The sequence below is a fragment of the Motacilla alba genome, chromosome 18 (assembly GCF_015832195.1).
Source record: "Motacilla alba alba isolate MOTALB_02 chromosome 18, Motacilla_alba_V1.0_pri, whole genome shotgun sequence".
NCBI lineage: Eukaryota > Metazoa > Chordata > Aves > Passeriformes > Motacillidae > Motacilla > Motacilla alba.
The window spans coordinates 3,915,624-3,937,382 of record NC_052033.1 but is presented as its reverse complement, the minus strand read 5'-3'; the positions used below and the strand labels follow the sequence as shown (position 1 = coordinate 3,937,382).

Sequence of the window (21,759 nt, the reverse complement as noted above, 5' to 3'; positions counted from 1 at the left end):
TGACATTCAAAACAAAAACCTTTTTTTTTCAGGTCAAAAGCAAGGGAAAAAACTGAACAAAATCAATTTTCCTCTTCTGTCTTCAGCCTTTCCCTAATCCCTGAGGCAACAATGGCAAAAAACAGCTCGGGGAAGAATGTTCTGATGTAAACTGCTGCTCTGGGGATGGGATTGGCCATAAGCACCTCCTGCTTCTTCCTGCTCACCGTGGCAAGGACCTCCTCTGCCACCTCCACGGGGTGCACTCCATAGGACACCTTCCTGAAAAAGACTGTAAATAAGAGAGGAGTGAGAGCTACAGACAGACAGGCAGACAGGCAGGGAGGCAGATACTCTGAGGGGATGGTGTTAAAAGGTACACAGCTCGTGAATCAGTCAAATCAGTTCCATTTCCAGGCACTTTCAATCCCCTCCCCACTCCATTCTCCTCATCAGTGTGTGGCCAAGGCATGTTCATAATTAAGGTAAAATCCTTACAGTCCCTAAGGGAAGGAGCAACCTGAGTGCAGTGGAATTGTCCCTCTGGACCTTTTGTTCACTCCTCCCCCTCCATTCCTGATGCCCTGATATATTTATTTTCTCACATAACATTGTCTCATTCCACGCTCCTCCTCTTTTCACCAGGCCAATATTACCTCTCCAAAGTCTCTTTTCTTTTGCTCCTCATGCCTGTTCATCCTTTCAGTCATTTCCACTATTTTTCCTTTTTTTTTCCCCCTGGAAAAGCCTCCCTCCTGCTTTATGTGCCTCACCTTCATCCACCCCAACTCACATTTCCAAATAGATGCCTCCCAGTTGCCTGGTGCTGGCTGGCGATGGTAGGAGCAGATGAAGGTGGGATTCACAGTGCTGACAGAAATATCAAATTCCTCCATTTCAGCTCTAAGACAATCAAAAAAGCCTACAGCAGCATGCTTGGAAGCAGCATCTAAAAGTAAAAAAGCACACATATGCACGTTTAGATATATGATTGCATGGCAGCAGGTGTGTCACACAGCACCAATGTTTGGGAAAATGAGCATGGAATGATGTGCTCCATCACCTTTATTTGCCTCAGTTTACAGTGAAAATCAACCTGTGCATATCTAGGTGGGCTCTGGGAAGAGACAAATACTTCTCCATGCATTCATTTTGACATCCCTTCTTCTGGCACCTTCACTTAATGCTATTTCTATTTCTATTTCTATTTCTATTTCTATTTCTACTTATATTTATATTTATATTTATATTATTTCTGTTGCTATTTCTATTTCATTTCTATTTCTATCATTTCTGTCGCTATTTCTATTTAAATTTTATTTCTATTTCTCTATGCAAATAAATATTGCTAGGGGCATTGTAAAAACTCTCTCTGTTGGCTCTTCTGCTTCTTATGGTTTTACATATATACAAATTATCTTGACACAACTGTCTGCATACAGATGGGAAGGATTCCAGATGTCACATCAATGCCTTGTTTCCTTTTTGAGCCCTTTTTTTAGTTCTTACACTTCTTTTGAGATGAGAGACCAGAACAGCACACCCTGCTCAAGATATGGGCTCTGGCCACACCTTATTTGTAAATAAATTTACCTGCCACAATTTATTTGTAAATAAATTACAAAGACATAAAGACATGTTTTAATTTCTTTTTTTCTGCTGCTTTCCTTACAGCTTATGTCACTGTAGTTTGCTCTCATGGGACTATAAGTCTCAATTCTGAGGTCTCACAGAATTTTTAATTCAGAACCCATCCCTCACTCTAACTCTCTGTCCAGATAAAAATGTCTGTTAACATCTGTCCCAAGTTTAAAATGTCTATTTACATCTCTCCTATATTTTCTGTCCACTAATTTTGTACTTTATTAATGCAAAGACCTCCCATCATAACTCAGCACAGCCTTGATTCCTCAGGAGTTTTGGATGAAAACTCAAAAATTTTCTGGAAAGCCAAGCAGAAAGCAATTCCTACATCTCCTTTTAAACTCCCACACCTAAATACATTATTGCTTCCCAAAGCAGTAGCTCTTACCTGCTCATATTTTATATTTACACACTATTCTTCATGCAGGTTTCAACAGAAAAGAACAAAACACTCATTCCAATATGCACGAGTATAGATCAGATATAGATCTTAACTATTATATATATATATATAATATTTATATATTTTTATATTATATATTTTATAATTTTTTTAAATTTGCTGTCACATTTTTATCATCCTATTCTCAAGTCCCCTAGGCAGCAGTTACATTTCTAAGGCAGCATTTTAACTATTTTCAATTGAGTTTCAATTTAAAAAAAAAAAAAAAAGCCAAATACTGTAAAAATGCTAAATTTGGATGCAAATTATCACTTTTAATAACCTATGATGAGTGCCAGGGACTCCTGACAGCTTGTGCATTAGAATGTATGTTTTTGCAATGTATAACTTACAAGCTGCACGAAACGGAATTCCTATTTTCCCTTGGATGCTGTTAATTAGAACAATTTGGCCAGTCCTTCTTGAGATCATGTTAGGAAGAATGGCTGCAAAAAGAGAAATTCACGATAGAGCCACGTAAGCAAAAGTGTATTTAGTGAAAAGGAGCAACAGCTGAAGTGTAAATAGCACAGAGTTAGAGAAGGTTGTCTCAATACTGCAAGAAAAAGTATCACAAAATCCAACAGCTGGGAATTGTCTTCTAGACTTTACCTGAATTCTACAAGCAGAGTTGGCTGCAGTATCAATTAACACATTTAATTGTCAATTAAATGGTAAAAGCAAAAAAAAAAAAAAAGAAAGTAAAATACCTTTGGTTAATGTTATAGGTCCAAAATAGTTGGCATCCATTATCTTTTTATCAAGTTCCAGTGAAATGCTCTGCACTGCTCCTTTCACCTTCATACTTGCATTGTTGATCAGAACATCCACACAGCCATAGCAGTTCAGGATTTCCTTAGCTACATCCCTAATGCAGCTTATGTCTGTGATATCCAGAAGAATCAGCTTTGGAGCATATGTCTGGTGAGCAAAAGACTCATTTCAGGGGGACTTGTTAGACACAAACTCTATTTCTATATATTTACATTTATATTTATATTTATATTTATATTTATATTTATATTTATATTTATATTTATATCTATTTCTATTTCTATTTTTACTTCTATTTCTATTTTTACTTATTTCTATTTCTATTTCTATTTCTATTCATTTCTATTTCTATTTCTATTTCTATTTCTATTTCTCTACTTCTATTTCCTTGCCTTGTAAATGAATTTACCTTGATGCTCAAAGCGTTTTTGTCATTCTCACATAAATCTAAGATTGTAAGACTACCTCACTCTAGAAAGAAGATAGCTCAGCAATGAGAGCAGAGCTAGAAAAGGCTCTGGGGGATTTTAATGCTCCTTTCAGTGCCTGAAGGGGCTCCAGGAAAGCTGGAGAGGGACTTGGACAAAGGGATGGAGGGACAGGACACAGGGGATGGCTTCCCACTGACACAGGGCAGGGTTAGATGGGATACTGGGGGAATTGTTCCCTGGCAGGGTGGGCAGTCCTGGCACAGGGTGCCCAGAGCAGTGGGGCTGCCCCTGGATCCCTGGCAGTGCCCAAGGCCAGGCTGGACAGGGCTGGGAGCAGCCTGGGATAGTGGGAGGTGTCCCTGCCATGGCAGGGGTGGCACTGGGCGGTGTTTAAATTCCCTTCCAACCCAACCTATCCTGTTGTTCTGTGACTCTGTGATAATGGGTGGTCACAGACACTGAACTTCAGGAGAAGCAGAACACCTTGGGAAGGGTCAGCTGGACCGGCTCCTGGTGAGTTTTGTGTCTCTTGCGGTAAATGGGAACAGAAAATAGACACAAGGGTGGCTCCCACCAGTTCAAGACTCCCACCAGTTCAAGGGTCTTGCTGGGAAGAACCCTTTGCTGACAAGAGATGGGGTTTGGTGCTTTGACAGATGAGCCACACACACACGGGGACAGAGGGAAGGTGGGAAGGGTTTGTTTTGCTGTAGCTTTGTTTTGCTGTAGGTTATACAAATGGAGTTTGCTTTTGTATGGTTTCTGCAGCAACAGATTTTATCAGCTGTGGGACAGAGGAAAGAACTTCAAGTTTTTTTTCCCTTTACTGTATTAATTAGAGAATGTAATGCAGAACTTTTAGTCATAATTAATGTTTTTCCCTAATTGAATCTGTGCAGGCTGACGTGAACGCACTCCTTTTGTGGTCATTTCTGCAGGTGAATAAAGCCTACTGCAGGAAAAAAACCAGCAAATATTTGTAGGTCTGATGAGCAATGGCTGCAAAATTTATGTGACGCCTTCAGGAGCACCTGTGCCCTGGAATAGTCAGCTGAATATTTCCTTCACAGAAGGGAAGCTTGTCCAGGAGCATCAAAAAGCCACTTCCAAAGAGCTGGAGTCCTGCAGCTCCACTGTCAGTGGCCATGAGGAAAAGGCAGTTTTCTTTTTTGACTCCAAAACCCTTCTACATGGGACTTCCCCCCAAGCAGTGGAGAAGCTCAAAATGAATTTGCTCTTCAGACCTATCTCCCTCTCCTTGAGCACACGAATGATATGAAAAACCGGTGGCATTTCCTGTCATTAAACGGAGCCTTTGGATCCCTTCCATCCAAGTTATCAGGCAAATTCCCCTGCTGAGCATTTCTGGCTGGGGGGCTTGTTCAGAACTCAGGAGCACCCAGAAGCTTCTCAGGAGCAGCTCAGGAGAGCAGGATTTTGGCATCATGTCCCTCTGGACTGTGTTTGCTGTCATTACCTGGGTGACCAAAGCCACCACTGATAGCAAATCGTGTTTCTTGCACATTTTTTTACTGGATCTAAAATTGCATTCTGTCCCTGAGCAAGGTTCATCCCAGGCTATGAACACCTACCGTGCTGGGGTCTGTCACACTAATTAAGGCATCATACAAGGCTTCTAACTTTTCCCATGTCCTGCCACACAACACAAGCCTTGCTCCTCCTGCATGGAACACACGAGAACATTCTAGGAGAGAAATGCAGGAAAAAAAAATATAATTACAACAGTGGCAAATTGAGTTTGTTTATTTTGCTTGAAATGGGATGCTGGTTTTGTTAAGGATGTTGAATCCATGCTTTAAAATTCATTAATTTGAAAATAATATGAGAAAAAAGAAAGCATTGACTTGTGATAGTACATAGGTGAGAAATAAATTAAATTTAATGTCATGGGATAATGCCTGTGTTCAATGGGCACAGAACAACCCCAGTGCTGTGGCTTGCTGTCCTCCAGGAAACATTTCCTCCAGATTTCAATACCCACAGCAAATCCACTTATGCTAATCTACCCATTTTAGATTTCCTAAATGATCATGTTAGACTCTTAATATCTGTATGGAAGTATTTATGGATCCACCCTTGTAGTTTTGCAAACCTGCGCAGCTGGAAGCTTTTATTTAAGCAATCTTTTTCATTATTTACAACTGGAATTTTATGAACGCCTTCCATTTTCTTTTTTTTTTTTTCCTTTTCTAGCATAGAAGGATTTTTAATTTAATGCCCAAAAGAGTATTTGCCAGAACAATTGTAGCAGAATTTTCCCTATAAACAACAGTTGAGGCAATCTTGTGAAACAAAACAAGAAAAGGCTTCTATGTGAACAGCAATAAAGGTGAAAAGGGAAACCAATGATGTTCTCCTCTAGAACTTCCCTGTACTTTTCTGAGTTCCAGCACTCAGAAGAAACAGGAACTAGGTTTCAATAACAATCACAAACCATTGAAAACATCTTCCATCATCACAGACTTGTTTCTCTTTTTTAACTTGGATGAACATCCCCTTTAGTCCAGGAATTCTGGCTTGTAGGAAAAGCATGAGGCTGTTTCCTTGGAGCCCACATGCACAGCTGGCCTGTCACACCAGGCCCCTGCCCAAAGCCCCTCTCTGTGGGATCCACCTTCCCTGAACCTGGGAGAAGCAGAGGAAAGAATGACCAAAGCAATTCTCGTCTCCTTTGCTGCCCCTGTGCCGTGCCAAGGCAGAATGCAGTGTGGAGATTGCTCACCCAGGGCGAGGGGGTTTTGTTTCCTTCCAAGCGTGTGTGCAGACCCTCAGTCAGCAGACAGCCACAAGACTTTGTGCAGTTTCAGTCTAGATGTAGTGCAATATAGTGCAATATCGTATAGAATAATATAGTGTAATCAAGTAATTAATTAGCCATCTGATATTGTCGGGAGCCAGGACATTCCTCTGGCTGCCCTGGCTGATTCAAGGCCCTGGCAGGGGGCTCAGAGACCTTGGCACAGAGTCAAAAACACCTGTGCCTTCGATTTTAGCCCATGGAAACAATTACCAACTTTGTGTGAGGATTTACAAAGCCACAAGAGTTTGAGTGGAGTGATAGTTAATTTGTCACAGGGTGAAAAAGTAGAATTTTGAGGTTTTAGAATGGGGGTTCAAGAGGCACGATGGAGGAATCTGGGTGTATAATCTAGATGATAACAAAATAGGTGGAAAGATATTATATATATATAATATACATATAATTTATATAATAATAAAATAGGTGGAAAACAGGAAGCCTTCTAATAAATCCCTATTTTATTCTCTAACTCTGTCCAGCCTCTGATCTAGGCAGCCACTCCAGGGCATCACCCCTCCTTGTCCTGTGAAGCCACACTGCACAGAGCAGGCAGCCCAGCTGGGAGCACTGGAAGAGTAATTAGGGTGATAATTAAAACATATCTACAGGGGGGAGAGGTAAAAATAGGGACAGAGGGGTGAGCACTGCTGTTCACAAGAAGCAGGAACTGTTGAAGTCGCTAAGGGCTGAAAAGGAACATGTAAAAAGTAAGGTGACACTTGTTTATGCAGCCACCCTGCACTGACAGCCTGTGAAATGAGATCTTACAGTAGCAACGTGCTAAAAATAGCACTCAGTGTTCTTCTGCAACCTCTCACTCTATTGAATTAAATAAATACAAAGCTCTGCAGCTCCTACTCGTTTACAAATATAATAATTATATAATATAAATATATAAAAATATAACATATTATAAATGTAATTATGTAATTATTATATAGGTTATACCAAATATATTTATTAGTATAAATATAAACATATGTTAATTATATGTTATAAACATATTTTAACATAAACATATATCAAACATATTATAATAAAATATCCATTATTACAAATAAAACATAAATATTATTATAAATATAAGTATTTGCATAAATATATCTATTTATAAAAATATAAATATCTATTATAAACTTCTGCTTCATCCAGCCAGTTATGAAAGCATCCAACAGATATTATTATAAATATAAATATTTGCATAAACATACCTATTTATAAAAATATAAATATCTATTATAAACTACTGCTTCATCCAGCCAGTTATGAAAGCATCCAAGGCAACGTGTGCGTGTTTCTCACCCAGAGGGTGGCTCTCTGGCTGCCTCTGCTCTCTGCCACTGAGAAGAAATGAGACAACTCACCCTTGCCCAGCCCAGAGATGGCATCTGTGATCACCACCACCTTGTTCTGCACGGCTGACTTGGACAGCAGCCACCTGACTGACTGGTAGATGTAAATAATTCCACTGATCCCCAGGAGAAGCAACGGCAGAGCAAGTACAGAAAAGAAACCCATGGCTGTGGGAAACAAAAGGGCACATGAGAGCACAGGAATCACAATGCACGTTGAGTAGTTTTCAATTATTCCAGTGTTTTCTGATCTAGAGAATCTACTGATCAGCATGCCAAAGCAGCAGCTTGAAACAGCAGGAAGGTGATTTTCCAATCAATGGTGTAATGTTGTTTTTTAATAAGCAGAGCAATGCTGTTTCTTTGTTTTCCTCACCTCTGTATGGTCTAGGCCAATCTGGGTTCCTTTCATGTAAAATTACTGTATGTTGGCAAGACCAAAACGAAAAAAACAAAATAGATATGGATGTACAAATGTATGTATATTCTATTATGCCTTGAGGCAAACCATGAAATAAACACTGAACTTCTAATCACATTGCTATTATTAGAAAAGAGAGGAAAAGCTTTCAATCCAAATCTCAGATAAAACTCACACAGAAGTCTTTTCTGCTCTAAAAGACAGAGAAAATACAATCACTTACCATGGCTATGAAGACTCTGGACACAGACAGAGCATTCTATTGTATTTTTGCAAACCTTTGCATTAGGAGTTTTTAATTAGGATCCTTCAGAGTTTGCCAGAGCACTGATTTGTGGAGGCTGCTTGCCCTGAATGAGAGTGGCTATGTATGGCTGGTGACAGAGGCACTCCAGAGTAAATATAGCCCGAGTGATCTGCCTGCCTGACCTCTCCACCCCACCAGCCACAGAAAAGCTCCTAGTGCACAATCAGTTCACCTGTACGAATCGTGCCCTCCTAGCTGGGGTGGAAAAGGTGCATTTTATGATTGGCTTTTTGCAAATACTGAAATGAGTATTGTGGGAGTCCTTGGAATCAGAGGGGTTTGGGAAAGCTGCAAAAGGCAGGCCTCAGAGGCAGCAGAACTCTGCTTAGAGCTGAGCAGGAGCCATGAGATTGGTCAGCAGAAAAATTATGTAAGAAGTAGAAAAGTAAGGACAAATAGAACAATGCTCTGTGTATTAATGCTTGTCTAGAATAACTCCCTAAGCTGCAGAAAAGTCTATCTAGAGAGATATTAGGGAGTTCTAAGCTGAATAAGACATATATACCATGGGATACCTCAGTGCTGGAATTTTAGGACTATGTTCATTCAGAAAACTGGAATTTATGCCAATAAAACTCTGAATGCTGAGAATAATATGACACAGATGTATTGTATTTGAAATAAGCAAGCATTGTTTTAACCAAAGGTACCTGTGCTTATAGTGGTTGGATGGAACTACTGTCAATGTGCTTTTGCTTTGTGTGATTGGTCAAAAAAGCTTTTAAAGTAAGTTGTAACATTGAGTTCTTGGTCTGCAGCCTGGGATGTGAGCTGCTGGCATCTTCCCATTGTCACAGCCATGTAATGAGAGTGATGCTGGAAAATAAAACAGCTCAAGGCACGTTCCCAGCAGTCCCATCCTGTTTGTGATTTGTACAGAGCCCCCGGGCAGTGATAAATATCACATGTGTTATGTTAGAAAGTTCTGCTGTGTTAATTTTCTTAAGTAGTGTGTTAAATACAGTTTTAGGTTATAACATAATGTTAAAATAGAAACTATGCTATGTAAGATCCTTTTATTAAGAGAGGACTCTCACTGAGACAGCAGCCACAGGACACCTCAATCCTTCAGAGAAAAATAATTTATTGCTCCCTTATCAGAAGAAGCAAACCTCTTCCCACCTTGCTCAGGTCAGGATTCAGAGGAAGCAGCTGACACTGCCCAGCCAGAATCCTGTGTTTGGATGGAATTTATGCATCATGCGTGAAATGTATGAATATGCGAAGGGCTGTTGCTTTTAAGGGTTAATCCTCTGTTAACCTGGGTCCTTTTTTGGGCTTATTTTGCCCAGAAAGAGGCACCCAGACTTTCTGTAACTCTTTGTTTTTATTGTCTTGTATTGTCCTAAATCCTAACTGTCCAAATTTTATTACTCTAATTATATTACTATTTTTATAACCATTTTTGTGAAAAATGCGTATTTTATGATTGGCTTTTCCCAAAAATTAAAATGAATATTATATATGTTATGTAGAAAGTTCTGCTGTGTTAATTTTCTTAAGTAGTGTGTTCAACATAGTTTTAGGTTATAACAAAATGTTAAAATAGAAACTATGCTATGGAAGATACTTTTATTAAGAGAGGACTCTCACTGAGACAGCAGCCACAGGACACCTCAATCCTTCAGAGAAAGAGAATTTATTGCTCCCTTATCAGGAGAAATTAACTTCTTCCCACCTTGCTCAGCTGTCAGGATTCAGAGGAAGCAGCTGACACTGCCCAGCCAGAATCCTGTGTTTGGATGGAATTTATGCATCATGTGTGAGGTGTATGAATATGCAGCAGGCTGTTGCTTTTAAGGGTTAATCCTCTGTTAACCTGGGTCCTTTTTTGGGCTTATTTTGCCCAGAAAGAGGCACCCGGACTGTCCATAACTCTTTGTTTTTATTGTCTCATATTGTCCTAAATCCTAACAGTCCAAAATTTTTATAACTCTAATTACATTACTCTTTTTATAACCATTTTATAACTATTAAACTTTTAAAATTCTAAAAAACAAGCGATTGGCGTTTTTCACACAGCTAAAAAAGCCATGAATGGCAGATTGAAATAAATAAGTTTTTTCAGTGCAAAATGCTCACAGTGTGCTGTAATGAACACCAGCTCCTGCAAGCAAATGTAAAAACATTGAGTCATGCCAGGCCACCTGCAGCAACAGAGAGGAAATCCAATTTTTCATCATTCCTAAAGCCCCAGCTATCTTCTCTTACTTTTAAAGCATCAGCTTTTAATAAACGAATGAGCAGTTCCCTATCAGCAACCGAGCCAGTTTGTTCCTTTTATGGAACGTGATGTGCTGTTTGTTTAATTCAGTCAGGGCTCTGGAAACGTTTTTCCTGGAAAGTTGAAACATTAAAAAGAAAAAAAAGCACACTAGAGATAGAGGATTTACATGAGTTCCAAGTGATTTGTTTCCAAATGAACCAGAATAAAGGTACAAGAGAAGTAAAAAAGCAAGAGTAGGAAAAAGTCAATAGAAAGAACTAGACAGCCACAGTGTGTGAGAGTGTAAAGATAAAATGCTATCGTGTCCATTAATATAATGAAAAATAGTGAAGGAAAACTGCCAGGAAACACAGATATACAGCGCATATCTGGGAAAATATAGATATGCAGCGACTGCATTAACCCAAACTCCCAAATCTTCAGAAGCACAGGAATCTGAGTCTCAGAAATACCCAGAAAAGTGTTGTGCACTGCCACCTTCAGAGCACGGCCGGGAACACCAGAGGAATAATGAGATTTAAAATCGTTCTAGAGGGTGATGCCTCTAGAAGGCTGAGCTAGAACAGAGGCTGGGCAGAATTAAAGAATAAAGCAGGGATTTATTCAAAGCATCTCCTCCATGGATCCACCTTGGGCAGCACAAGAGCCCAGCCAGGGCTGCACCCAAGAGGAACCAAAACGGTCCCAAAATGCACGACCGCCTACGAGGTCTCTCACTTTTATAAGCTCTGCTCCATTATTTTATTGGAGTTAATTGTCCAGTTGCGGCTTTAGGTCATTAATTCTCCTGATTTTTGTTTTTCTCTCTTTATTCCGCATCGTTCGCGCTCCGGGGCCTGCTGCAGCCGGCACTTCCGGGTGCGGTCACGTGGGCAGCGCGTCATGTGACCCGCGGCGCCGCGGGCGGAGGTGGGAGCGGCCGGGGGCGCGGAGGGGGTGGGGGACCCTGCTGGGGACCCTGCTGGGGGACATGGGATCGAGGGGACCCTGCCGTGGGGACATAGGATCGAGGGGACCCTGCTGGGGACCCTGCCGTGGGGACATGGGATCGAGGGGACCCTGCTGTGGGGATGTGGGACCCTGCCGTGGGACCACTCCGGGCTGTGGGATGGAGGGGACCCTGCTGGGGGACCCTGCTGGGGGGTCACTGCGGGCTGTGGGATCGAGGGGACCCCGCTGTGGGGATGTGGGATCGAGGGGACCCCCCTGTGGGGATGTGGGGTCACTGTGGGGCTCTGGGACCCTGCTGTGGGGATGTGGGGTCACTGTGAAGCTGTGGAACCCTGGTGTGGGGATATGGGGTCACTGCCGGGCTGCAGGATCGAGGGAACCCCGCTGTGGGAATGTGGGGTCATTGTGGGGCTGTGGGACCCTGCTGTGGGAATGTGGAATCACTGTGGGGATGTGGGATCGAGGGGACCCTGCTGTGGGAATGTGGAATCACTGTGGGGATGTGGGATCGAGGGGACCCTGCTGTGGGAATGTGGAATCACTGTGGGGATGTGGGATCACTGCGGGAGCCCCCGGGATCGCTGCGGGTCCGCGCGGGTTTGGGGGTCTGAGCGCAGGGGGACGGGGAGGGGCCCGCAGGGACAAGGCCGGGTCGCCGCCCCTCGGTGCCGCCCTCCCCACCCACCCGCGTCCCCCCCAGGCCATGGCCGCCCCCCGCCCTCCCCGCGTGGTGCCGGGCGAAGCCTCCGAGAGCGACTCGGAGCCGGAGCTGCTGGTGGAGACGGCCGGGGAGGCCCGCGGAGCCGGGCTGAAGGTGCCGGGCGAAGCCTCCGAGACGGACGAGGAGGAGGAGCAGGAGCAGCAGCAGCAGAGGCCGAAGACGCCGCCGGTGCTGGCGGAGGAGCCGGCGGCCGTGTGGGGAGGCGGCCCCTCGCTGCTGCAGCAGCGGCTGCGGGAGGGCACGGGGCGGCTGCGGGGGGCGGTGGGCAGCGCCCTGCGGCACAGCTACGGCAGCGCCGCCCGCAGCCTGGGCGGGCTCGGCGGAGCCCTGGGCCGGGCGCAGGTGACGGCCGCTGCCGCCGCGCACTGCCTGCGCCTGGCCCGCCGCGATCTGCGCGCCGTGGCCGACACCATCGACATCGTCACGGCGTGTCACCTCCTGCCCGACATCCGCGGGCAGCTCTGACCGGCACCGCGCTCGGCATCCCCGCTGCGGCTGGCACCAGCGGCGGCACCGACGCCTGGCAGACATCCACGGGCTGTTCGCGGCATCGCCAGCACCGCATCTGCCACGGCGGGGTCATCAGTGCAGCGTCCTGCCCAGGGTGGAGCTGTGACATCGAGTCATGTTTGCAGCACCCCGTGCTGACCCTGAAGACCTCTTCACCACGGTGGCGTCATCACCAGTGTACCACAGTGACACCGAACAGTGGCTTTGGACAGAGAGCGCCAGTCTGGTGCCCCAGGACCTGCATGATCTGGTGACATCTTCACTGCTGGTCCCTTGGCCAGCTGGCACCATCCCTGAACTGCAGCCTGCTGCTGGCTCATCACCATTGTCCCCAAATGCCACTGTTTTATGTGACATGGAACTGAATAAAGCCGTGGTGGTGTCAGAGCCACAGTGGGGAGCTTGGCCGGCACTGTGGGACAGTAGTGTTGCAGGAGCACGGACCGAGTAGGGTGACTGGGTGCTGGTGTCACATTGCAGTGGCCTTTGAGTTCGCTGGTAGCCCAAAGGATGAGATTGGTGGCCTGGGCTGTGTCCCACATGTCCCCAGGCACTGGTACTGTCACCCTCTTGTGATGTCCCTGGTGCCCTCAGCCCCACCACTGTGTCCCTCCCTGGGGACACTGCCCTCACCCCATCCCAAGAAGGACACGCTCTGCGGCCAAACAAGGGTTTATTTGGGGGGACACTTGTACCACACCACCACTGTCACCCGCTGAGGACACAGGCAGAGGCTGTGTGTCCCTGGAGGGGTCACATGCGGGTGTTGAGGCTGTCCATGTACTCCTGCAGAGCCTGCAGCCGGGCATCGATCTCAGCCAGTTCAGCTGAGGGCTCCTTGGAGCGGTTCTCTGGGGAGGCAGTGCAGGAAAAAAGGGTTAACAAAGGTCTGGGTTGGGGTACCCCTCAAATATCTAGGGGCTCAGATGGGGCCTCACCTTTACCAGGGCGTCTGCCAGCAGTCCTGCACACTGGCAGCTTGTGGCTGGCAGCTGGGCGAGGTGCCTGGGAGGGAGATTGGGGTGACCAGTGACATTCTGGCCACCCTGCTTTGGGATGGAGGGCTGGGGGAACCCCAAAGGCGTAGCCACTCACCACACAGGGGCCATTGCAGAACGAGGTGCTCAGGGGTCTCCGTGTACAGGTCGCTCTCCTGTCCCTGCCCAAGGAGGGGGGTTAAAGGGTGCCAGAAGGGAGGCCCACGCATCCTGCCCAGCCCCAGCATTACCTGCAGGGCACGGGCTCGGGTCGTTCAGAGGCTTTGCTGCCAGGGCTCCCTGCCAGGCGCCAGCTCCGGGAGCTTTCAGCTGCAGGGAGAAATGGGGATGGGGGAGGTTGAGGAAGGAGCCCCAGCACGCAGTGGGTGCCCCCCCAGCCCTCCTCCCGTTCCCCTCTCACCAGATGAGCTGCGCCTGTGGCTCCTCGCCGGGCTGCTGCTGCCAGAGGCCACTCCACGCCGCTGGCTGCACCCAAGGGAGATGGTGGTAAGGGGGAACGTGGGGCTGAAGCGGGGAGGAGACCCCCCAAGTACCAGGGAGGGATGGTGAGGAGCTGTCAGCACCGCTTACTTTCTGAGCTCAGCCTCCTTCTGCCGCCGCTGCCGGGCCCTGACAAAGGCAGTGGGGTCGAAGCGTGGTGGGCGGGAGCCTGGCAGGGGGAGGCAGAGGAGGGGGTCAGGGTGAGGAGGGGGTGAGCCGTGTCCTCTCTCCACTCCTGGGTTTGTGTCCCCAAGTGTCCCACACCTGCAGGTGACAGGGACTTGGGCGAGGGGTGGCCCCGGCTGCTCCTGTGGCTCTCCAGGGATGCTGAGCGTCGCTCCTGGGTGCGTGGGGCTGGGCTGGCAGATTTCTGGCGGCTGTCAAGAGGAGCAGCACCATCAGGGGGAAACAGGGAAACACCCCATGGTCATGAGGGTTCTCCTGCAGGGTTCACCCCGGCCTCACCCTCTCCTGCAGGAGGCCAGTTCAGCGGTCAGGTTCTTCACCCGCAGCTGCAGCTTCTGCTCTGACGCCTTTGCCTGGGCCAGCTTCGAGGGGGGAAAAAAATCTCACTGTGCATCTGGCAGCCCCTGTCCCTCCCCAGAGCAGCTCCCACCCTCCCAGCCCACCTCTGCCGCCAGCTGCCGGTACTCGCGCTGGTGCCGGCTCTCTGCTGCCCGCTTCTCCTCCAGGGCCTGCCACAGCCTGGGGGGAATGCCGGGGCTGGTCTGGGGGTTCCCTCCTCCCCCTGAGAGACAGGAACCCCCAAACCCTTCCGGGTGCCCTGGTCCCACTCACGCGTCCCGCAAGTGCTGCGTCTCCTCCAGGCGCCGTGCCCGGAGCTGCCCCAGCTGCTCCTGCAGCTCCCGCACCAGCGCCACGAGGTCCGGCCGCCCCGCGTAGGGCAGCGGCAGCGGGTAATGGATCCTGGAGGAGAGCACGTGGAGGAGGTGAGGCTGGAGTCACTCCCCGTGACCCCGGCCTGGTGTCCCCTGTCACCTATCGAACTCCACGGAGTAGACGAGGATGAGGTAGCGCTTGCTGTTGAGGGGGGAAGAGGTGGACGGGGAAGGCCGGGTGATTGCCCCCACTTTCCGGCTGTGCAGGGCCTCCAGGTCGCTGAAGGTGAGCAGCTCCAGGCTGACGGAGTCGCTGCTCTGCAGAAAGTTTGAAAAGCAGGAGGGCTCGGTGGGACTCACACCCCACCCCAGGTACCCCCAAAACGCCGTGTGGGGCAGCAGCACGGCCACACCTGTGTCAGTGCCGACTCCAGCATGCTGCAGAAAATGCCAAACTGCTTGAAATTCCCCGTTTTGCGGGTCAGGTCCTCGATGACTGCGAGGAGCAGAGGGTATTTCGGTCAGTGGCAGCCGCGGGAGATCCCCTCCGCCCCCCAGGCTCCCTCCAGCACTCACAGGCAGCATCGAACTCGCCCCTCCACAGGTCGCTGGTGCCGTGAGCCTCCACCTCCACCCGCAAGGTGCTGCGGGTCAGCGTCACCCGCACCGTGTGCGCCCCGGGCCGGAAAGCGCACTCAGCCTGCAGGTACCGCGGCTCCCCCATGGCACCGGGGGGTCTGCGGGCACAGGGGAACACTTGGCACACCCCAGCAGCACAGAGGGACACCCTTGGCACACAGGGACACCCCAGCAGCACAGAGGGACACCCCAGGAGCACAGAGGGACACCCTTGGCACACAGGGGCACACCCTTGGCACACAGGGACACCCCAGCAGCACAGAGGGACACCCTTGGCACACAGGGACACCCCAGCAGCACAGAGAGGAACTCTTGGCACACAGGGGCACCCCAGCAGCACAGGGGGACACCCTTGGCACACAGGGGCACCCCAGGAGCACAGAGGGGTCCCTTGGCACACAGGGACACCCCAGGAGCATAGAGGGGACCCCAAGAGCACAGGGGCACCCTATCAACACAGGGGCAACACAGAGGGCACCCTTGGCACACAGGGACAACCCAGCAGCACAGAGGGGACCCCGGGAAAGGGGAGCCCAGCTGGAGGGCTCGGGACAGCTGAGCTGGGGTGGGTTCTGGGCTGGTGAGGGCAGAGCGGGAGCAGAATTGCTGGGCGGGGACGGACGGGGTAAGAAGGGCAGCCCACAGCCCCACGGGCGGTGAGCGGAGAGGACCTCGGAGCTTTTGTTGACTCGGGCTCGATGGGGGCGGGCGCAGCTCGAAGGGGTGGAGAGAATACAAAGGAACAAGGGGAGAGCCGTGGGCCTGCTGCCTGGGGGTATCCCAGGGCGTGGCGGGCCTGTTCTGGGGGTGCCGAGGGAGGGGAGCTGGAGGTGGCCGGGGCCCGCGGTTACGCCCAGCCGGCGGTACCGGGAGCGGCCGCGCCGCATCGGGGGAGCCTCACCGCCCGCCGCGATCCGCCGCGCCTCGCCTGCGCCCCGCCCCGCCGCACCTCATTGGCTGGCTGTGCCCCACCCCGCAGCCTCATTGGCCAGCGGTGCCGCCCGTCATCGCGATGCCGTTAGCCGCTCTGCGCTGCCCGCCAGCCCCCCGCTGCCATTGGTTGTCGGGCGATGCCCGCCTCCTGTTCTCGCTGCGCCATTGGTTAATAGAGCTGTCGCTCATTTTGGGGGCAGAGGTGGAGCCACGCCCGCCTGTGGCAGGCCCCGCCCCTTCCCGTTCTCCCTGAGGGCTGTCCCCCATTGATCATGGCCGTGTCCCGCTCCGCTGGGCGATACGGAACGGGGCGGGTCACTGGGCCTGGGGCAGGAGATCTGCGCTGGATATGGGGCAGGACAGAACCGGAGGCAGGGCAGGAGGGCACTGACAAGTTGTGGAGCAACTGAACCTCGAGCCTGATTTTACTAACCAGCGAGAGACTGGGGGATGCCCCTAGAGGTCGCAGGACTCCACCAGAGGACCCCGATGTTTGGGAGGATCCCTTCAAATTCAAAGTTTCCCCCTGAAATGGTTGGAAGAGGCAGCCCCAAGGTTCCAGATCCTCCCCAGGAGGTTGGCCACCATGAAATACTGGGGAGGAGAGCAAGTATAGCACTCCTCAGCACACCCCAGAGTGCCCTGGGACTTCAGCCACCCTTCTCAGGCAGAGCTGTGTCCATGGTCTGTCTGCGCGGTGGGTGACACTGATGGCACTGTGAGCACCCCAGCTCAAACCTGGGGCCTTTAAAATGACACTCCAAATGAGTCTTTGAACTTCAAAAACAAACCGTGGGATGCATTAATGTGGTTTTGTAGCATGGAACTGTCAGTTTGGACCTTAAATTGACTATTTGGTCCTGCAGGTGTAGGCTTTGGTGATTTAAAAGCGGCGCTGTTTTCCTTACTTTTAAGGACTGCATGATGTAAATAAAGGTTTGAAAAGCTTGGGGCTGAGGATAGAGAGTAACACTTTGGACCTGAAGCACAGGCAGAGGCAGGACGAGAGGCGCAGGGCACAAATCCAGACCCAGAGTGACTCGGGAGATGTTTTTTACTCTGGGGGTGACCGAGGCTCCTTGGGCGGGTTCTGGGCAGCACTAAAAGGTGGTGGTCACCCTGGGGTGGTCACCCTGGGGTGGTCACCCTGGGGTTACCTTGTACCCCAGCTCACCCCGAAGGCTTCCCCCAAGGCCTGTTCACCCCCATGCTGGTCTCTGCTGTGCCCTCTTTCCATGGAGAGGGGCACAGGGACACTCACGGTGCCCCCCAGGCCAGCGTGTGCAGCCGCTGGGCAGCGAGGCACAGCCGCCCGCGGTACTCGAGGCGGCGGTGCAGCCCCGGGGGCACGGCGGCCAGCCCCCGCAGCAGCCCCCAGCAGCCGGCGGCGATGGTCCCCGTGGAATCGCTGTCCCCGCCGTGCAGCACCGCCCTGGCACACAGCTCTTCCCAGCTGCCGCCGGCTGCCAGCAGAGCCTCCAGGGCCACCATGGGTGCGTCGTGGCCGCTGCGCCCCGGCCAGCCGTCCAACGCCCAGCCTAGGTACTCTGTGTCCCGCTCGGCTGGGGACGGCAGGGATGGCACCCGCGGCGGGCCACCACCTTCCAGGAGCCCGCGGGAGTCCAGGTACCTGCAGGGGCATGGGGACATTGTGGTCACTGGGGACTCTGCTGTCACCAATGGGGGTCACTGAGCTGCGGCTCTCTAGCAGCCCCTGTGACCCCATATAGCTGTGGGGACACTGGAGACAATCAGGAAACCCGGGGGGTAGCCATGGGCATCCAGTTACTGGATACCAGTACCACCAAGAACACTCAATGGCCCAGGAACACAGAGGTCACTGTCCCTGAGGATGTGAGGTGTCCCTGCACCTCTGGCAGGGACACTGGGTGCAGCAGGGACAGACTGGGCATCAATCAGGGTCAGCAGTGGCACCAGTGACACCACTGCCATGCCCTGCCAGGAGCGTCAGAGAGCCTGGCTGGCACCAGTGGCACTAAAGGAGCCCTGAGCCCTTTCCAGTGTCCTCCCCATCCCCTCCTTGTGCTCCCAGTGTTCCCCCAGCACCCTCACAGTGCCCCCTCACCTGTGCCACGCCTCCCCAAAGAATGGCCAGGCAGCAGCATTGTCCTCCATGGCCACCCCGGTGCCCTCCACGTAGTCCCATGCCAGGGGCAGCACCCGCAGCAGCTCAGCCCCCCAGCGCTCTGGGGGTTCACCCCGAGCTCCCAGTGCCCCAAAGAGGGCCACCGCCAGTGCTCCAAGGTACCCTGGGGGGGACAGGGGCTTCAGGGGGGTTCTGCTGTCCCCTCCAGCCCTCCCCTGCCAGGCTGGCACTCACCAGTGGGGTGGTGGTGGGTCATGCGCCCGCTCTCGATGCTCACCCGGATCAGAGTGGGCAGCTCCGAGGCACGTGGGTACCTGCACTGGCATCAGACCAGTCCCCACGCCCCTGCTCCTGTATTTCCAGGAATGTCCCCATTCCCATAGCACCACCCTTGTCCCTGCTGTCCTTGTCCTTTCTGTGCCCATTCTTCCAGCCCATCACTTCCACATCCCACTCTTAGCTGCTCTGTGACCTGTGTCCCTTTTCCCTATTGCTGTCCTCGTGTTCTCTGTCCCCAAGTCCTGGGCCTTGTCCCCTCCAGCTCCACCAACCCCATGTCCCCACTCCACTCTGTGTCCCCATTCCTCTCCCTCTGACATCCTCATGTCCCTCCTACCCTACTCCCATCCCTTCACATCCCCTTCCCTCCAGCTCTGACACCCCCATTTCCCCAGCCCAAACATCCTCACGTCCCCACGCCCCCAGCTCTGACACCCCCTTATCCCCATCCCATGTCCCTCTCCATGTCCCCGTGTGGCACCCCTGTATCCCCCCCTTCCACTCATTCTGACACCCCCACATCCCCGTCCCCACCCCCCAGCTCTGACACCCTGTCCCCGAGTGTCCCCAGGTGTCCCCCGGTGTCCCCGCGCCCACCTGAGGCCGATGGCCAGGCTGCGCATGGCGGCCCCGCAGCCGGTGCCGCGGGGGTTGAAGGGGATGCGATAGCCCTGGGGCTCCCCCGGCCGCAGCTGGGAGGTGCCTGGGGGGACACGGGGGTGTGAGGCTCCCTGAGCCCCCCTGCCTCTCCCCGGATCCCTGGGCCCTGCTCACCTAGGATGCTGCTGGGTCCGGGCTTGCGTCCCTCCATGTCCCCCATGGCGGCCACATAGCGGCGAGCCAGCTCCTGCAGGAGGGGTTCCCCCTCCAGGCCTGTGCAGGGTGGGTGTGAAGAACCCACCTAGGTTACCCGGGCTGGCAGGGAGAGGCCCCATGAACCCCCCCCCCCAAAATGAAAGGGGAGAAGAAGACCCCCATTGCACCACCCCCAAAAATGTGGGGAAAGGGAACACTGCCCCACAGACTCCCCAAAACGGGAGGGAAGCAGGATGAGTTTAGTGGAGAAACGGGAAATCTTCCTAGTGAGAAAGGGGTACCCTGCCAGGTTCCCAAAGTGGGAGGGGGAAATGTCCCCATCTCCAGCTCCCAATATGGAAGGAAAGGGCACATAAATGAGGAGAAAACACACAGACACACTCACTGTGCCCACACCACCCCCACCTAGAGGAAACAAGGATACACAGCCCCCCAAGCCCCCTGGAAACCCCTTAAAGGTGCAGAAGTGGAATGAAGATGCCCCAAAGCCCCTCCAGAGCTGGACAATCCCAGCAATCCTCCAGCTTGAGTCAGGGATCTCATGGGGACCTCCCTGACACATCCCAGGGCTGTAAGGGGACACCCAGCCGCACCCCCAGACACCAACCACACAACCCAAGGAACCCAACAGGGATCCCCCAGCCCTTAGGGGACATACAAGGACCCCCCTCCAGTGCCAGCCGGGGGTACAATGGGGACCCCAACCCCAGGGACCCTCCCTTTTGTCATTGGGGTGTCACAGGGTCCCCTCACCTGTGGCCAGCCCCTCGGCGGTGGCGAGGTGCAGGACGGTGTCATCGCTGACGGGCCACTCGGGGGGCTCCAGGCTGATGGCTGCCAGCCCCCCCAGCTCGGCCAGCTCGGCGTGGATCTGGGGGCCCGAGGTGCAGTACTCCCAGCGGGCTCCCCGGTAGCCCAGCGCGTCCCCCACCCCGCTCAGCACCATGGCTGCCTCGTAGGCTTCCACCGAGGGCACCCTGGGGGGACAGAGGGTTCAGGGGAACCCTCTCTGAACAGAGGATTCAGGGGGTGCCAGGCTGTTCAGGGGGTGCTCTCTCTGAACAGAGGGTTCAGGGGGTGCCCTCTCTGAACAGAGGATTCAGGGGGCTGCAGGCTGTTCAGGGGATCCCTCTCTGAGCAGAGGATTCAGGGGGTGCCCTCTCTGAACAGGGGGTTCAGGGGGTGCCAGGCTTTTCAGGGGAACCCTCTCCGAGCAGAGGGTTCAGGGGGTGCCAGGCTGTTCAGGGGGTGCCCTCTCTGAATAGGGGGTTCAGGGGGTGCCAGGCTTTTCAGGGGAACCCTCTCCGAGCAGAGGGTTCAGGGGGTGCCAGGCTGTTCAGGTCTCTGAACAGAGGGTTTAGGGGGTGCCAGGCTGTTCAGGGGGTGCCCTCTCTGAACAGGGGGTTCAGGGGGTGCCAGAGGGTTCAGGGGAACCCTCTCTGAACAGGGGGTTCAGGGGGTGCCAGAGGGTTCAGGGGAACCCTCTCTGAGCAGAGGATTCAGGGGGTGCCAGGCTGTTTGGGGGAACCCTCTCTGAACAGAGGGTTCAGGGGGTGCCAGGCTGTTCAGGGGGTGCCCTCTCTGAGCAGAGGGTTCAGGGGGTGCCAGGCTGTTCAGGTCTCTGAACAGAGGGTGCAGGGGGTGCCAGGCTGTTCAGGGGGTGCCCTCTCTGAGCAGAAGGTTCAGGGGGTGCCAGGCTGTTCAGGGGGAACAGAGGGTTCAGGGAAGCCCCAGGATCCCGGTGCACTCACGTCTCCTCCATGGTGGAGCAGCTGGCAACGCCTGTCAGGCTCGGGGCACGGGGCCAGTGCTGGCCAGGGGCCCTTAAGGGGACCAGAACACCCCAGGAATGTGGGGTACAGAGCTGCTGCCCCCACAGCAAGAGGGAGAAAGCAGGGAGGGACTCCAGGGGCACCTGGGTGGGGGAGGCAGAGGGAAAGAGAGGCTCCAGGGGCCCCAGATCTCTTTTTAGGGTCAAAGCTTTAAACTGTGGCAACAAAGCATCCTTTGAAGGCACCGAACCTAACTTCAGGGTTCAAAGTGTTTTCAAAGCTGATTTTTCAGGGCCCCAGGCCCTCTTTTTAAGAC

The 21,759-nt window shown here is 52.1% G+C and overlaps 4 protein-coding genes across 7 annotated transcripts; 1 reads left to right on the top strand and 3 right to left on the bottom strand.

The window, feature by feature from the left end:
• On the bottom strand, window positions 1–8,241 carry DHRS7C (dehydrogenase/reductase 7C). The gene is made up of 7 exons (XM_038157438.1): window positions 8,088–8,241; window positions 7,456–7,611; window positions 4,863–4,975; window positions 2,776–2,986; window positions 2,419–2,511; window positions 773–928; window positions 1–271 (listed from the first exon to the last, which is right to left on the bottom strand). The coding sequence occupies exons 2-7, from the start codon at window positions 7,607–7,609 to the stop codon at window positions 63–65; spliced, it is 936 nt and encodes a 311-aa protein (XP_038013366.1). The 5' UTR covers window positions 7,610–7,611; window positions 8,088–8,241; the 3' UTR covers window positions 1–62.
• A 2,990-nt stretch (window positions 8,242–11,231) lies between these two features.
• BLOC1S3 (biogenesis of lysosomal organelles complex 1 subunit 3) lies at window positions 11,232–12,987 on the top strand. 2 transcript variants are annotated; one of them, XM_038157526.1, is made up of 2 exons: window positions 11,232–11,307; window positions 12,050–12,987. In XM_038157526.1, exon 2 carries the CDS (start codon window positions 12,053–12,055, stop codon window positions 12,533–12,535), a length of 483 nt encoding a protein of 160 aa, XP_038013454.1. In that variant the 5' UTR covers window positions 11,232–11,307; window positions 12,050–12,052; the 3' UTR covers window positions 12,536–12,987. The 2 variants fall into 2 exon arrangements, with proteins under 2 accessions (XP_038013454.1, XP_038013455.1); XM_038157527.1 differs by lacking the exon at window positions 11,232–11,307 and adding an exon at window positions 11,723–11,770 and having other exon boundaries at window positions 12,011–12,987.
• Window positions 12,988–13,236: 249 nt separating this feature from the next.
• Window positions 13,237–16,495, bottom strand: CCDC61 (coiled-coil domain containing 61). Of its 2 annotated transcripts, none has more exons than XM_038157523.1 (14): window positions 16,438–16,495; window positions 15,474–15,634; window positions 15,311–15,393; window positions 15,058–15,215; window positions 14,857–14,985; window positions 14,688–14,763; window positions 14,524–14,606; window positions 14,323–14,435; window positions 14,149–14,227; window positions 13,979–14,043; window positions 13,809–13,887; window positions 13,676–13,739; window positions 13,519–13,585; window positions 13,237–13,431 (listed from the first exon to the last, which is right to left on the bottom strand). In XM_038157523.1, the coding sequence occupies exons 1-14, from the start codon at window positions 16,488–16,490 to the stop codon at window positions 13,334–13,336; spliced, it is 1,308 nt and encodes a 435-aa protein (XP_038013451.1). In that variant the 5' UTR covers window positions 16,491–16,495; the 3' UTR covers window positions 13,237–13,333. The 2 variants fall into 2 exon arrangements, with proteins under 2 accessions (XP_038013451.1, XP_038013452.1); XM_038157524.1 differs by having other exon boundaries at window positions 16,404–16,487.
• Window positions 16,496–17,509: 1,014 nt separating this feature from the next.
• LOC119709390 (protein ADP-ribosylarginine hydrolase-like) lies at window positions 17,510–21,519 on the bottom strand. 2 transcript variants are annotated; one of them, XM_038157100.1, is made up of 7 exons: window positions 21,423–21,519; window positions 20,425–20,648; window positions 19,630–19,728; window positions 19,453–19,558; window positions 18,811–18,890; window positions 18,556–18,739; window positions 17,510–18,099 (listed from the first exon to the last, which is right to left on the bottom strand). In XM_038157100.1, exons 1-7 carry the CDS (start codon window positions 21,431–21,433, stop codon window positions 17,727–17,729), a joined length of 1,077 nt encoding a protein of 358 aa, XP_038013028.1. In that variant the 5' UTR covers window positions 21,434–21,519; the 3' UTR covers window positions 17,510–17,726. The 2 variants fall into 2 exon arrangements, with proteins under 2 accessions (XP_038013028.1, XP_038013030.1); XM_038157102.1 differs by lacking the exons at window positions 18,556–18,739; window positions 18,811–18,890.
• Window positions 21,520–21,759: the final 240 nt, after the last annotated feature.

Excerpts from the sequence above, each read along its gene's own strand:
- BLOC1S3 (XM_038157526.1), top strand. The coding sequence starts at position 12,053 with ATGGCCGCCCCCCGCCCTCCCCGCGTGGTGCCGGGCGAAGCCTCCGAG.
- LOC119709390 (XM_038157100.1), bottom strand. Across the intron at positions 19,559-19,629 it reads CGGACCCAGCAGCATCCTAG|GCACCTCCCAGCTGCGGCCG; the intron begins GTGAGCAGGGCC and ends GTGTCCCCCCAG. Across the intron at positions 18,100-18,555 it reads TTTGGGGAGGCGTGGCACAG|GTACCTGGACTCCCGCGGGC; the intron begins GTGAGGGGGCAC and ends ATGCCCCTGCAG.
- DHRS7C (XM_038157438.1), bottom strand. The coding sequence starts at position 7,609 with ATGGGTTTCTTTTCTGTACTTGCTCTGCCGTTGCTTCTCCTGGGGATC. Across the intron at positions 2,512-2,775 it reads ACCTATAACATTAACCAAAG|CCATTCTTCCTAACATGATC; the intron begins GTATTTTACTTT and ends CTCTTTTTGCAG. Across the intron at positions 272-772 it reads GGAGGCATCTATTTGGAAAT|TCTTTTTCAGGAAGGTGTCC; the intron begins GTGAGTTGGGGT and ends TCTTATTTACAG.
- CCDC61 (XM_038157523.1), bottom strand. The coding sequence starts at position 16,490 with ATGAGGTGCGGCGGGGCGGGGCGCAGGCGAGGCGCGGCGGATCGCGGC. Across the intron at positions 15,635-16,437 it reads GCGGCGGATCGCGGCGGGCG|ACCCCCCGGTGCCATGGGGG; the intron begins GTGAGGCTCCCC and ends CTGTGCCCGCAG. Across the intron at positions 15,394-15,473 it reads GGGCGAGTTCGATGCTGCCT|TCATCGAGGACCTGACCCGC; the intron begins GTGAGTGCTGGA and ends TGCTCCTCGCAG.